The sequence below is a fragment of the Antedon bifida genome, chromosome 11, assembly GCF_963402885.1.
Source record: "Antedon bifida chromosome 11, ecAntBifi1.1, whole genome shotgun sequence".
In the NCBI taxonomy this organism is placed as follows: domain Eukaryota; kingdom Metazoa; phylum Echinodermata; class Crinoidea; order Comatulida; family Antedonidae; genus Antedon; species Antedon bifida.
In genome coordinates, this window is record NC_136236.1 from 15,641,742 (window position 1) to 15,657,031 (window position 15,290).

At 31.9% G+C, this 15,290-nt stretch overlaps 1 protein-coding gene across 4 annotated transcripts in view; it reads right to left on the minus strand.

Annotated features, from left to right (window-relative positions):
* Positions 1-15,290, minus strand: part of LOC144855461 (dystroglycan 1-like) — a 70,877-nt gene that overhangs the window by 9,207 nt on the left and 46,380 nt on the right. For all 4 annotated transcript variants that reach the window (XM_078713333.1, XM_078713332.1, XM_078713331.1 and 1 more), the window contains one exon: positions 1,752-2,175. In XM_078713333.1, the coding sequence (XP_078569459.1) occupies positions 1,752-1,985 (234 nt within the window). In that variant the 5' untranslated portion in view covers positions 1,986-2,175. The remainder of the gene's footprint in view (positions 1-1,751; positions 2,176-15,290) is intronic.

Below are 15,290 nucleotides of genomic sequence, written 5' to 3' on the forward strand. Positions count from 1 at the left end.
TAATGATACAGGTACACTGCATATTTAAAAAAAAAAAATCGGTCACAAACAAAAAATAAACCACAAACATTTAAATCCCGCTAGAAATAGGCTGATTGCTCTTTAAACATACTATTTTCTATTAACTCTAAAAAAACTACTAAAAATAACTATAAATCAATCACACAGCTTAAATTCTCTAAAATGTTCTCCAGTTCACGATATGAAAACTATACAAGCCAACAGCCATTTCTATTTTGGCAAAATCAAGTGTATATATTGATTTCTTCTGCTTGGCTCGAAATGAATTAAGACCCATTTGCACGACAACATAATAAATTCCGCAATGAAATACACACAGATCAAAAACGGCACATAAATAATGTATAACAAAAATCAAAAGCAATTAACATCAAAGTTTTTTATGTCATTGATTGCTTCCAATATTTTTTGCTTGATGACTTTTTCTATAATAAATCATTTTTTCTTTAAGAAATATTTTAAGGTAAATGTTGATCAGCCTAGTTAAATTCTAGTGATTGACATGTTTTTGTTTTCTTTCTCAGGTTTTTCAAATCAAGTTTTGAATGAATAGAGTAACATGATTAAATACAAACTAGTTGGAGTATAATCTCGCCCTTTAATTATGGTGAATTTGGACAAAGACTTATTATTTATGCAATAATGATTGTAATCACATGACCTAATTTTCCCAATATGTGATACCAAGAATAAATTGGTCCTACACAGTATCACATTTTTTCGTCCAAATAAAAAACTTACATTCATTAATTCACTGCATGGAAATAGGAAATCTCAAAAATCAAAAAATAAAATTAATTCATTTAATTTTGTTTTCAAATCATATCATTAGTTACTGTAGATAAAATTTAATAAGCACTTTTTAAAAGAATAAAATGAATTCATTAAATATTTTTTTTATATCATATCATAGTAATAGATAAAATTTAATAAGTAGTCCAAAATTCCTTTTTTTTTAAGCAGATGCTAGGAACGTAAACAAACATACAGTAAATGTAGAATTTTATTTTAATTATCAAAATGAAGATAATCTCCCCGACATCAGTAATCCTCGTCAGTCTGCAACTTACAACAGATTTTTTAAATGGCAAAGAAAATGAACATCTTAAGCCTTCACGTGGAAATTCTTGGAATGTTGGCTCGTTGACGTCAATCTTATTACCTCATTGCTGCATGAGAACAACACACACAACTAGTGATGACAAATACACATAGGTCAAAGGTGACAGAGAGACCAACAGTCTATCACTTGCCCATCTATGTTACCAGTTGCTGTTGTTGATGATGGTGATGACGAGTGAGACATAGCGGGGCTAAGATATTACGATGTACAATCTAGTAGCACTACATACGCAAAGACAATCCCGTATTTTTTTTCAATAACGCAAAATTGTATTCCAAGAATAATATAGCACAATCATCTGAAGTCGGTAAAGTTTGCGAGCATGTTCATTTCGTTGCGACGTTCTCAAGCATTTATATTTAAGTATTGAGCAAGAAGAATCCAATTCTGTTGACTTTGGTAACAAATACCAAGCAGATTGAAATCAAATCATTTAGAGAATAAACTCGTCTACCCTCTTAATGCAACTCATATATTCAAATAGACTTTAGGTTTTACAGCGCTGTTAGACAGCAGTTTAAGAAGAGTGCTTTATTATGCTCAGTATTATCAATTTACTTATTTATTCCCAACATTTGAATATAAAATAAGAAAAATAAATATTTACCTTGTATTTTAACACGTCTCCTCTAAACGCATAGCGTGGAATGGCAAAGTCAAAGATACGTCCGACATAAGCAGTGGTATCAGGAACGCCCCACAACATTGTTATGTCATTGTCTAAAGAGTTTGTTGACTGATACATATTGGCACCTATTGATTCCTTCATGAGGCATATTAGTAAAACGCACAATAGAGTCTGTCGTGCCCCGGTGGGCTGTTGAAATAACCCCGAAAGCATTGCGATGGTAGTTCTATTAAATCCTAGTGTGGAATGGAATGATATCTGTCAGTTGCACAAGTTAAAGAGCGCCCTCTTTCTGTACACCAGCTTCTTGGCAAATATTTAGTAAGTGGAATCTGTAATTTATTTCCAATATTAATGTGTTGAATCACGCTACATACTGTTTAATAACTCCACAACAAAGATTCTGAAAGAAACAAAAAATAACACAAATTATTAGAATTTTTGTATAAAAAATATAAATTTGTATCGTGCCATAGTACATACGTTGTTAAAAGATGCACCTTTGTCTATAAGGTAAAAAAAACAATTTGATGATTAAAAAAAAACCCCTGGTTTATTGTTTTATCAATATCAAGCAGTCGCTTCCGAGATGGAGTCCACACTGCCTTTGTCTACCAAATGTTCCCTATTGTTCATATAATATTTGTAATTTATGAACAGGATGGCAATGGCGACTAGAACGCTCCATGACGCTGTTGCCATCAGCTAAATGGAACTAGTAGTACTGGTAGATGGTACACAAAGCAACAAGATCTATAAAGTGAATTTTTCCTTTGGCTAAAAAGTTAGGCTGGTTCTTTAATTGCAATAACACATAATCATTAACCAACATCTGGTATAACTACCGACATTTATGTCCGGAAATTAAATGTAAATTCTGTTGGAAAAAAAAGTTGTTTATACCACCATGGAGGAATTAATTAAACTCCATGTTTATACATAATGTTGTTAGTATGTTGGATAGCAATGATTTTAGAAAATTGAATAAAAAATGTACTGAATGTTCATGTATTCCTCCATTGGTAAAGCTCTGTCTACACTATCCAACTTTATGTGACAAAAAAAATGTGAAGTGCCCATATACTGTATGGACATGATGATGTCACATCACTACCACCATATTTGGGCACATCACACTTGTTTTTGTCAAACTCGTTTGATAGTGTAGACAGAGCTTAAGACCAGGTATAGATTTATTTGCAATAATAACTCATTCACAACTCACTGATAAATTTCAATTAATTCAATTCAATTAATACTTTATGACTGAATAGTTAGTTCCCACGATTAAACATTCTATAAAATATATTATCATATAATTCCTCTTAGGCTACCTCTCTTCCTCGAATTTGCATCTTCCACAATCATTAGTGGAACGTCTCACAGCACCAAACTAACCACCAAATATGGTATAAACTATCCAGTACATACAGAATTACAGAACACACGATAAAACATAGTTTAATGTGAAGCTTGGATAGCACATCAAAATATGCCATTTGAATGTTATATTTTACTTCAAGGTTTGACAGTTCACAGGAAGTGATCCGTAATGATGATTCATTTTTACTGCAAGCAAAACTTGATAATATGTTATCAATATGTGCTTACGATATATTTACCAACACCCACAATATTTATACTACCTAGTAAAAGAAAGTAATAAAATTACGTTTCAACCCAAATTCTTTTAATCCACAATATTCAGGAACTTTGAGGACCATTTCATGTAGGAAAACTTTGCCGTGTTTGCGGAATAAAGTTCTGGAAGGCATCCACACTTTTTTCCTTCTTAACAAAAGAAAGTATTTGTCTAAATTTGGAAGATATGGGACATAGATTTTAGGGTGGGAATGCTATACTTTTTGGGACAAGTGTTAAACTCTGTCTACACTATCAAACTAGTTTGACAAAAAATATGGTGATGTGCCCAAATAGGATAGTGATGCTTAAATATGGTATGATATGACATGTCTATATATGGGCACATCACATTTTTTTTTAATGGCAATAATTTCTTTATACTGTACTAACCAATTTATTTGGGGTAAAAAAAATGATTGTTTAATAATGTTTGGAATTATTCAGATCAACTCAGCAAAATAAATTCAATGTCCATATTAAAAATAAATTCTATTAATTGAAATAGACACATTTTAAAGCATGGATGATGCTAGGTATTACGTTGTTAATAGATCACAGCTACATGATTCTCCTTAAATCTATAAGAAACATTATCGTCATCCCAAGGTGCCGCGCACACTCGTCTAAATATCGATTTTCAAATTCATCTCGATAATTAATTTTGTGTGCGTCCCATTTTAAGAATTTCTAAAAGCCTCATTAGATTACGTTACTTTATAGCGTATTATGTATTTTGACATAAGAAACGAGCTGAAGTCTTTTGCAATAAAGTAAATATATCCAACAGACAAATATATTGGTAAATAGAAATTATAAATAACTTAAATATTTCCTGCCAGACACATAAATTTATATTATTTATTACAACTAACTATTTAGTATGAATGTAAATTGTAAACTTAAAGTAGAAATGCAATGCTACATAATAAAACTAGAAGGGGGGTTTGTCAACAATTGATATATAATACCTCTGTTGTGATATCCCTATTGAAGGGACATCCCAATTAAGGGGAAACCCCCATTATGTGGACACATTCCGGTGAAACGATAAAGGAGAAATACTATGTCTTAATACTATGTCCAAACTCCTTTTAGGGGGCACAACCCCCATTATGTGGACACATTCCGGTGAAACGATAAAGGGGAAATACTATGTCTTAATACTATGTCCAAACTCTTTTTAGGGGGCACAACCCCCATTATGTGGACACATTCCGGTGAAACGATAAAGGAGAAATACTATGTCTTAATACTATGTCCAAACTCCTTTTAGGGGGCACAACCCCCATTATGTGGACACATTCCGGTGAAACGATAAAGGGGAAATACTATGTCTTAATACTATGTCCAAACTCCTTTTAGGGGGCACAACCCCCATTATGTGGACACATTCCAGTGAAACGATAAAGGGGAAATACTATGTCTTAATACTATGTCCAAACTCCTTTTAGGGGGCACATCTATGACCATATTAGGTCCTAAAGATTTTCCTTAAAATAGAAATTTTTTGGCTAATATATTTTTTATATTTATAAAATAACATTTTAAAACATAAATATAGCTGGACAGGTTCACACAGAAAACTAGGTTCTACTATCATTATATCATCTGTTTGTCTACAATATGAAATCATAAATTACATGATAAGAAATTGTTTTAATAACAATTTATGGTTTACGTGCTATACAGTATATAGTAAAGATTATGAAATGGTCACATATTCCAACTATACATAGTTGTCCCCTTTGAATAATAAATATTATTTGATAAACGATTTACAATTGTTTGAATAACATGATAAATAAATTATTCCATGTTCTGTATGTTTTTTTTAATGATTAAACATTAATATTTAATGTAAGTATGCAATAATGTACTTAAAAAACATTAAATGTTTCTTGTGATGTCCTTCGCATCATTGGACACAATAGCAACATTTCGTTTTCACGACGCGCCACCAGACTACGCAGCTGTTAATTTAAAGTCATTTGCACATGCTCAGAAATATATGAGTGAATATATCTGCATATTTTTGTGGAGTGTTATGAAACAAAACATTGCTACTTACATCGGAGGGTTTAACTTTAATACTACTGTAGTAGTACGGTATAGACATTTAATTCTTGTGTTGGTTAAAAATTAAATCCAGTACTATTTTAAATAACAACTAAATAATCTTATTAATATTAGCATACTTATTTTCCATGGTATTACTACTAACATTAGCATACATAAAGAATGATAGTTTGAATTAGCTAAATTAATGTGGGCGATATAACATATTTATTCAAAGTAATACTAATAGGTATATTAACATGAAAATGCAAAATAGTAAAAGCATCCTGTTAATGTCGGGATAAACGATGGATTTGAATCACAAATAACGATGTACAAAAATGAATACTATGAGCTTACCTACTACCATTATAGCAGCCATTTAGTTGATAGAAAACATAGATTACCATAAATGGCTACATAAAGTCTACAATCAGCTGAAAGTCAAGTAGAAGGGCAAATAATATTCAAATCCGACAACGACACAGCATAATGTAAATGTTTTAACTGTGATAAATGTTCCATTGATGGAGTTTACAGCTACGACTAAAATAACTGTGGTTCTCCCACGAATAATAACTACCTATAAAGCAAATAAGCAGACTATGACATCACGAATGACCCCTATTTGAGGTCAACATTATTCTTATTCAAGCACTGAATAAATATAAATCTGTAAAAGTAAATGTACATGGAAAAAAAAACAATGTAATACCTCTTTGTTTTCAAAACCAATAATCCATGGTCGTTAAAAGTATAATGTCTAATTAGGACTGATAAATGAATCATGTACCTGTTCTGACTGGTGGAAATTGTTTGTCAATATGTATAGTGACATGTGAGGTCGCAAGTTTAGTAAACTACAAAGGATCAGGGTTAATGTAGCATTAAGATTTAATCTCTGTTAGTTTTATCTGTTTTGTTGTTAATGGTTTTTATTTTAAAGACATGTTTAATAGAAGGTGGTGTAGTTGTAATTAGTGAAGGGCACTTTATTGAAGTCTGATAATACAACCTGGGCTTATACAACATACAACCTGGGCTTATTTACGGTTTACACTAGCCTAATGTTATTAATTACAAAACAAACACACGCATCGTTTATTTAGCAAGATTTTTTTTTGGTAATCATACACACTGTTTATTGAAGTGACTGCCTCATAAACTTCTACATTAATAAAACTAAAAACATCATACATTTTAAGTTAAAGTAGTATAATAGGACTACGATGGTATAAAAGCCTACACATCACGTAGGATTCCCCTCACTTGTCATAAAGCTCAGTTATATTGAAGAATGCTATATAATTCAAATACTAATACTTGACAAAGCTAACAAATGTGAAAGAATTTCCCGGATTTAAAAGGAATTTCCTCAATAGACAATTAGGAAATATAGCTTAGTAGTTACAACTGTACTGCCACTCCCAAAAACCGCTAAGTAGTTAACCTGAAAGATAGACCTACTACTGGTTTGGGTGGTGGGAAAAAACGACTGTAGCCCACTTAACCTGATGGGAAAATAAAATCCTGAAGTCATCACCTATATTAACTAAACGGGCAAAGATGCAGCTATTCAAAGCCATAAACGGATGTCACACTTCTTGATGTCACACGTCTTGATGTTAGACATCCTGATGTTACAAATCCTGATGGTGCACATCCCGATGTTAAGAAAAAAAACTAAAACAATGAAATTAAATAGAAAAAAAGGATTCCTAATGTTGAACGCTTTGTTAATATGCGTAGCTTTTTCCAAACTAGGACACCCCCTAGACTTTAACAAAGTCAATATTGCATTCAAAGTACAGTACTATATGATGTAATCGCTCAACACATTTTGGTTAATAGTTGAGGTCACTAGTAAATAGGTTACTAAAGGTTTTGAAGGAGAAACACTGCCACGCAACCAACGTTTACTGCATCGATATAATTGAAGCATCTGGGTACCAAGTGCTTTAAACTCAATGATTTTAATTTGGTAATTATAACAACAATGTTATAGTTCCAATATCAATCAATTTTACAACCAAATGTTGATTATTTCACAAAACATTAAGACAACTCTCTTATGAGTTGGCATAGCTTTCTTGAACTATCATCAAAGATTGCCTTTCAGTGAATGTAAAAAGTACAAGTTTCCAATATTAACTTTACAAAAAAATGCTGATTGGGTAGGACAATCACAAAACAATACAAAGACTGTGTTTCAATAATGTTTCCCAATGTTTCCGGACGTTTCTTCTGGTTAGCTGTAATGAACTCACTGTCATACTTACATGATTAGAATTTAGGTGAAAATATATTCCAAGAACAATTTTGGATATTTAACTAAGATAAATTGTTAAATATCATAAATAAATGATGGGACATCTTCTGATCATCACCTGGTAATGACCAGTAAATATTAAATAAGGATTATACTATGGATAATTTATATTAAACTTTTAATTTGACCGACTTTTACCAACTAGTTTTCCAAATAATGTCAAAGGAATAGAAGTGAATCTGATGTATTTCTGCCAAGCTACCATTTGGGAGCTTTAAAGTGCTAGAGATGGAGCGGTGACAATGGTTTCTCCACAGTACATCATCTTCAATTTACTTTCAGTATTTTAAACTTTGTGTAAAGCTCATTAGATCTACAGAGTTTGAGAGACAATATTAATGTAACAACAATTAATATTTCTAAATATACATTCTGAGCGACAGTGCAATCATATTTAAGTGTTTTAGGTTTTTTCTATTTAATGAAAAACAAAATCAGCTGCGAAGAAGTTAAAAATAGAAAAGTATTACCAATAAGAATGAGAATATAATCAATGTAGATGGAAGCAAAGTATTTATATAAAATGATGACAATCTGAATAAGTAATGATGTTCCTTTTCCTCCCACTAATGATAAAATAACATATGATGATATATGTTCGAAAAACAATTTGCAAAGTGGATCAATGGATCATCTTAAAAACAAGATTACGAACAACTACATTAGAACATACAAAATACTATAGGAAAGGAGTTGAAGTACGTACGTAACAAAGTGGTTTAGGAAACTTGCCTATCTCACACAAAGACTAGGTTCAAATCTACTCCCTGTACTTAGTTGAAAGGTATTAAGGGGGATAAGGCAGCCCCTACCACATAATGCTGAGGCTTACAGTATTAATACACCCAACGTTCAGAATAAATACAGCACTTACCTATACCTTGTTACAGTATACTTTACTGTATTACAGTAACAGTAACTACAATACAAAGGTTTTAGTAAAAGTGCTACAGTAACTAAATAAAAGCAGTGTAAACAGTGCAACACAAAAGACAAGTGTTAAACTACTAGTTTTAACAAAAGCTTATTTGACACAGATCCTACCCTCTAGGCTAAAGCAGGTTAGGCTAGGCAGCTGATCAAATTAAGTATTTAATTATGCATGCAGTCCATCACAATTTACCTTGCATAAATTAAAAAGAACCATCCACAGCCAGAACAGCTTTGTTTGGACGAACGTGTTATACGCTTATGATGATTAATGCCGGGTGAATAGGAACGGATTGTATGTGTGTAATGAAATGTCATGTATCGTCTAACAGGAAATTAATTTCCACCAATCTTGGGAAAATAGAACGAATGATAAACTAGAAAAATAAGGATTTTATTGTTTTTCAGGTAGAGAAATCTGATCGTTTTTCCGTCCTCCTGTGGGGAATAAGTAAATATGTGGAACAGGTGTTGTTTCATGATCATTTTCAAACCAGGTTAATATTGTACACTAAATATAAAGACATTTTATTACTTTGGTTTTTAAATTTGTCAGTTTAAACCTACTTTCACATGGAAAGTATACTTGAAACTTTTCAAAATAATTGGAAAGATGTAGTTAATTCCTAAACAATGGCACAGAACCATTTTAAAATTGTAAAGGTCAAAGTTGAAGGAAATGTTGAGCCAATGTTTATGCGAGTAAAGGTTTCAGAAAGTTTAGAATCTACGCTTTTAAAAAGACCTCGAGATGGCTGGAAATTGTAAAAATGTATTATCGTTCTTTATCATCATAATCATTCATCGTTTCTGTTTGATCAAACTGCACGACAGTAGCAGGAAGGCTATTATTGTCTGGGGACAAGGGCACTAATCTAGTTTCCTAATGTCAAATTAGTTTCCCCATACGTCATCTTCTAACCCCCTTCCCAATTTGCATTTTATAGGTAACATCCTTCATTCACTTAGACAGGAGCTAACCACTTTAATATAGGTCACCCTCTAAATATAAACCACAACCTCTAATTAAAAACCATCTAACATTTATTATGATTGAACCTCAACTACCAAACTCATGAATCATTAAATAGAGGTATGTCTGTTTATCATTTAATAAGCAACAAAAATTTACTAAGTTCTTACTATTCTCGTTCTATTCTATTTTATCAACGTTTGTCAATGATGTCATTGTTACGTTGTCCAAAATTTGTTTCTTACTTTTATATTTTTTTGATAATATAGGGTTTTCTTTTAAACTTCTCATTTACGAACTTTCTAAAGCTTTTTCTACACTATCAAACTTTAGGTGACAACAAAATGTGTCCATATATGGACATGATGATGTCACATCACTAACTAAAAATCCATGTTTTAACTTCCTTTGTGAGGAATGATTTAACTCAAATGCAATTTTATCTCTCAAACATACAGATGAAACTCAATCCAACATATCTTCAATTATAATCCATGTTGCAGCAGAAGGATTTTGCATCGGAGATAAACCTCACGTTCAATTCACCTAATTCGTACAAGAAATAAATAATGGCGACAACGCTCAAATGGTTAGAAACATTTAGCCAGAACATAATCATCAACGGTAATTGTGCAGTTTTTTTGGAAAACGAGACCGGAAAAAATTGAAATGAATCTCGAGTATTTAGATGTCACAATTGGTCACGTAAATGGGATATTACATCTGAAGTATTTAGATGATTGAAATAATTTTTGTACCTGTACCACAAACAGAAATATCTGAAAGAATAGATTCATTCCTGGCCATGGAACTCAAACCTAAAGCTCTGTCTACACTATCAAACTAGTTTGACAAAAAAAGTGTGATGTGCCCATATATGGTAGTGATATGCCTAAATATGGTATTGATATAACATGTCCATATATGAGCACATCACATTTTTTTTGTCGCTTTGAAGACGTCGTCGTATCTTGCATAGAAATCTCATTTAAAAAAAATCCAAATGCCATTTTATTTTTTGTTCACACTTGTTTACACGTCTGACCCTCTTCTCAACCTTGTTTTTGTTTATCCAATTCTATTTGCGTAGATAACGCATTGTCTTCAGGTTGTCAGAATCAGCAGGTAGCATCATCTGAGGTGTTTGCAGATCATTGGAGGACATGATTCCATTTCCCGCTGTAGTCTCTATCTATTGTTACACAGGTTTCATTCACCTGTGTTGTCTATAAACGCAATCCATCCGTAATGCAATTGTCTGCTATCCATTGTTGATGATAATATAACAGAATAACACCGATTTTGTATTAGTTTCTGTTTAGAGTGCACTGAAGAAATTGGCATGCATTGGTACCTACTTGTTGACAAAAATATAAAAGAATCACAGATTTCAGAAGATAAAGAACCCTGTTGTCAGTTCTTTTTATTGTTGACCCATTGAAGATCAACATAGCCATGTTAAACTCTGTCTACACTATCAAACTTAATGTGACAAAAAAAAGTGATGTGCCCATACGTATATGGACATGATGATGTCATATCATTAACATCACTACCATTATAGGCATATTCTACCATATTTGGGTACATCACACTTTCTTTGTATAACTAGTTTGATAGTGTAGACAGAGCTTAACACATCTTCTTTGAAAACTGTGGTATTGTAATAACACGACAGCAGTTTAAACTTTAAAATATAAATAAGCACTGTCCTACTTTACTAAACACAATTTTTGAAAAGAACAGAAAAAATTCAAACAAATTTACAAGAAAACGTGTAATAAAAAAATTGAGGTTGAAATACTAAAAGATTCTTCTCTGTTCTAAAACGTATTAAATCTACATTTATTTTACATCTTTTGTAATTCAATAGAGAACAATAACTTTTCATACATTATAAGGAAAATAAATGTAACAGTATCACTGTCATATATTCACATATTAGCCTATATATTATACAACAATATAATATTTAGAGCGATAGTCCCATTATAATAAAACATCTATTAGATCTCGTAATGAAATTGAATCGAAAATTTCATGTGTCAGGATCACTATGGTAACCATCTCATATCATGATTATTTTGATGCAATTTTTAAGTAAAACCATTTTCTGTTATAATATTATATTATTATCCATGTCATGTTCACCCTATAAGTTAACTTAACAGACACACTGATGGGTTTAATTCGAGTACTGAAGGGTGTAAGGCCACACCCATAAACACAAAATTGGGCAACTTTAGCCCAACTAAATGTCAAAAAGTGGGTCAGTTTAAAACATTTTGGTTTAAAAAAATTACACAAGAAATATGTATTTCTTCTGTATAAATTCTATTCTATTGACACAACATCTTTTCATCCCATAATGGCCAAACAATATGACCACACCCTTCATAACAATATGATTGACCACACCCTGCATATCATCAGTTAAATAACATTCTACCATACAATTTTTCTGCCATTTTCCAACTGTTATTTTCAGAATTGAAAGAAAATGAGTGAACAATGAAATTGAGATTTCAGTAAGTAATTGACTTGTTTATTTATTCGTTCATCTTTTTAGTATCTATTTAGTGGCATCTTTCAAACAGTGAACCTGTGTGGTCCATCCAGGGGCTAAATTACCCTATATTATCATCCGATACAAAAGACATAAAGTCCACATTTTGTTTTAAGAAGTTTATTTTAACTAAAGTATGAAAATATTCAGGCTATCTTTACGATTACCTTATTAGGTCTAATATAAATAATTATCTCCTCTGATAACAGTACAGTACTATCTTTTGGATACATGGGTTTAAGAAAGATATACTAGTGTTTGATGTTTCAAGTGGGCATAATTACAATTTGAAAATTATAATTTTTCAGGTTTTTTATCTGTTAAATAGCAAAAATGGTTGCCATTGCAATGATTCCTTCAGTTAAACTATTTTTTAAGATTAGATGCGAGAAATTTAATGTCTAGTACTTTGTGGAAGAATATCTTCTAAAATGTCCCTATGTATAAAAGGGGGAGGGGAGTTAAATATTGCCACGATACATACTAACATCAGTGGTAGATTTAGAATTGATAAAATATATTTAATACGCATCTAACAGTAAATTGCAAATTACAGGATGGATAAACTATTTTATAATTTATCATGCTTATAAACTAAATCTCAGTTGAGGCTTAGGGAGTGGAGTTGAAAGAGTCGTGAGTTACAACTCTGGCACTAGGTCAGGATCGAACCCTGGACCTTGGGATTGGAAGCACGTTAACCACCAAGCTAATGTTGGCAATTGCTAAGCTATCACCGTTCACAAACTCATTAGTTTCCAAAATACCGTGAGAAAACATACAGTAAAATTTGGCATATTATAATCTTTAAATTCCAAGCAAGCCCCTAATAGGGGCAAGTTTACAAGATGACCTTACAAAATGATATCATCTAAATCCCTGTAAACCAAGAATGTTTTTAATCAGAATAAAATAAAATCCCGTCCTTAAAATAATAAATATTCAAAACATTTGGTAATAAGCAAGATCTTAAAAGTTGGCCGCAGATTGGATAATTGGAACATTTGCTTGAGGTCATCTATAAAAACTGACCATTTGTTCCACTTGACCGCTAGCAATATTAAACATACCAAACATGTGTGCATATTAGTACAAATTATTAAGCTAGTGGAATGTGTTGAATTCCTAGAAACTTTTCAGGCTTGGTGCAGACGCCTGGAATTTGGAGTGCAGATGGTGAAGATAGAGAGGATGATGAGAAAGTTATATTATCATATTGTTATAATATTATGAATAATATAGTTTACTGCCAAGATGTTGAGATTCCTAAGGAAATATAAGTAGAACATAGGGCAAAATACTAATGCTTCACAATGAGTTGTATATTTGAATTAGGTCACATAGAATTTGCGAGAATGACAGAAACAGACAGAAGGTTTCTCTGTAACTACTGCCTGCTATAGAAACTATTGGCTCCTGCTATAGAAACTGTTGCCTCCTGCTATAGAAAGTGTTGCCTCCTGCTATAGAAACTGTTGCCTCCTGCTATAGAAAGTGTTGCCTCCTGCTATAGAAACTACAGCCTGCTATAGAAACTTCTGCCTGCTATATAAACTGAGAGGTATAAATTGAGTGTTTATATATATAAAATATTGCCTCCTAAAAAAATAACTAAGCTATTATTTAAAATACTGTCCATTATTGTAACTGAGTGATTAACTTAAGGATGAACTCCAACTCTAGCCTAAGAAGACATATTTCTACTATGAATAAAATTAACTTTTAAATAGACCTCATTAATACAGTACAAATGACTATTGAACGAACGCCTCTGGTATCATGAATTCTACTAGTAGTACACTTACTGGTAGTAACCCTTTGTAATTGGAATTAAAAAGAATTAAGTATGATGAAAGTTTAGCAATAATACCGATACAATCAAATATTATCCATCAACAAAAAATGCATTCAGAAATACAGTAACTATTCATCTCAATCTTTTATGTACACTTTAAACACTGCTTGAAAGGAGTTGCATACAGAAGGTGTTGCCAAAATGCAACCCTACACCCTGGCCTAGGTGCACTACTTCTTGAGGCATTTAATGTCAAGGGTATTTGACACTGTGGTAATGCATTTATCAAATCCAAAAGAATTTAAATACTTTAGCTTTTGTAGTCGAGGTCATATAACAATAATGAGATGTACAGAAAATAAAATCTATCAAATATCCAAAATATGAATGTATCAAATGCAAGGAAATATGAACGTTATTGCAATTAAAATTGAAGAAAAGAGGTGTCAGAGTTATCGTTGCATCAAATTACTTGAATAATCAACAAATCTTTTGTAAACAACTAAATTGTAAAGAAGTTAAAAAGAAACACAATATTTCTACATCAGTGCAACAAGGTCTAAAAACTACCTAATATTCCTACATACACAACAACAGTGTATTGTTTGCTTCCATGACATATTTTACTGTAGTAAGCTGTATGTTTTTATTCTAAATTGCTTCATATGAAAAAAAAAAGTGAATAGAGAAATAGAAAACTGGAATAGTTCCTACTTACTATATGTACAAAAAAAATAACATGACCTACAGTAACTTGTTCCCAGGTCATTGGTTGACACAAATCGAAAGTTTCCTATCAAAAAAATGTCTGCATATCTTAAAATAATCATATTTTATAAAAACGGGAAAAAAATGGCTGAGCCACCAGCAATTCTGCTTAACTAATGTCAAACCTTAAAGTGGAGCTACACTCAGACTTTCTCAGCTTATATTATGTTTAAGTATGTTTAATTGAAAGTGATTACATACAAAAAACAGGGAAGATATGGCAATATTTTCCAAAAACTAATTTCTAAAAATCGGTCAGAAAATAGTGTTTTTTACTACATTACACTTTTTCAGTAACTTAGGGGTTATTAGTTTACAATACGTCGCAAAACGCGTTACACTTAGCGACTGACGCGTTTTAGTCGCCGGTGAACGCGTTGGTGAAATGTCTCCCCTTTCCCTTTGGTAAATTATGTGTTGGGAAAGTGGCGAATCAATTTTATACCAGGGAGATGTAA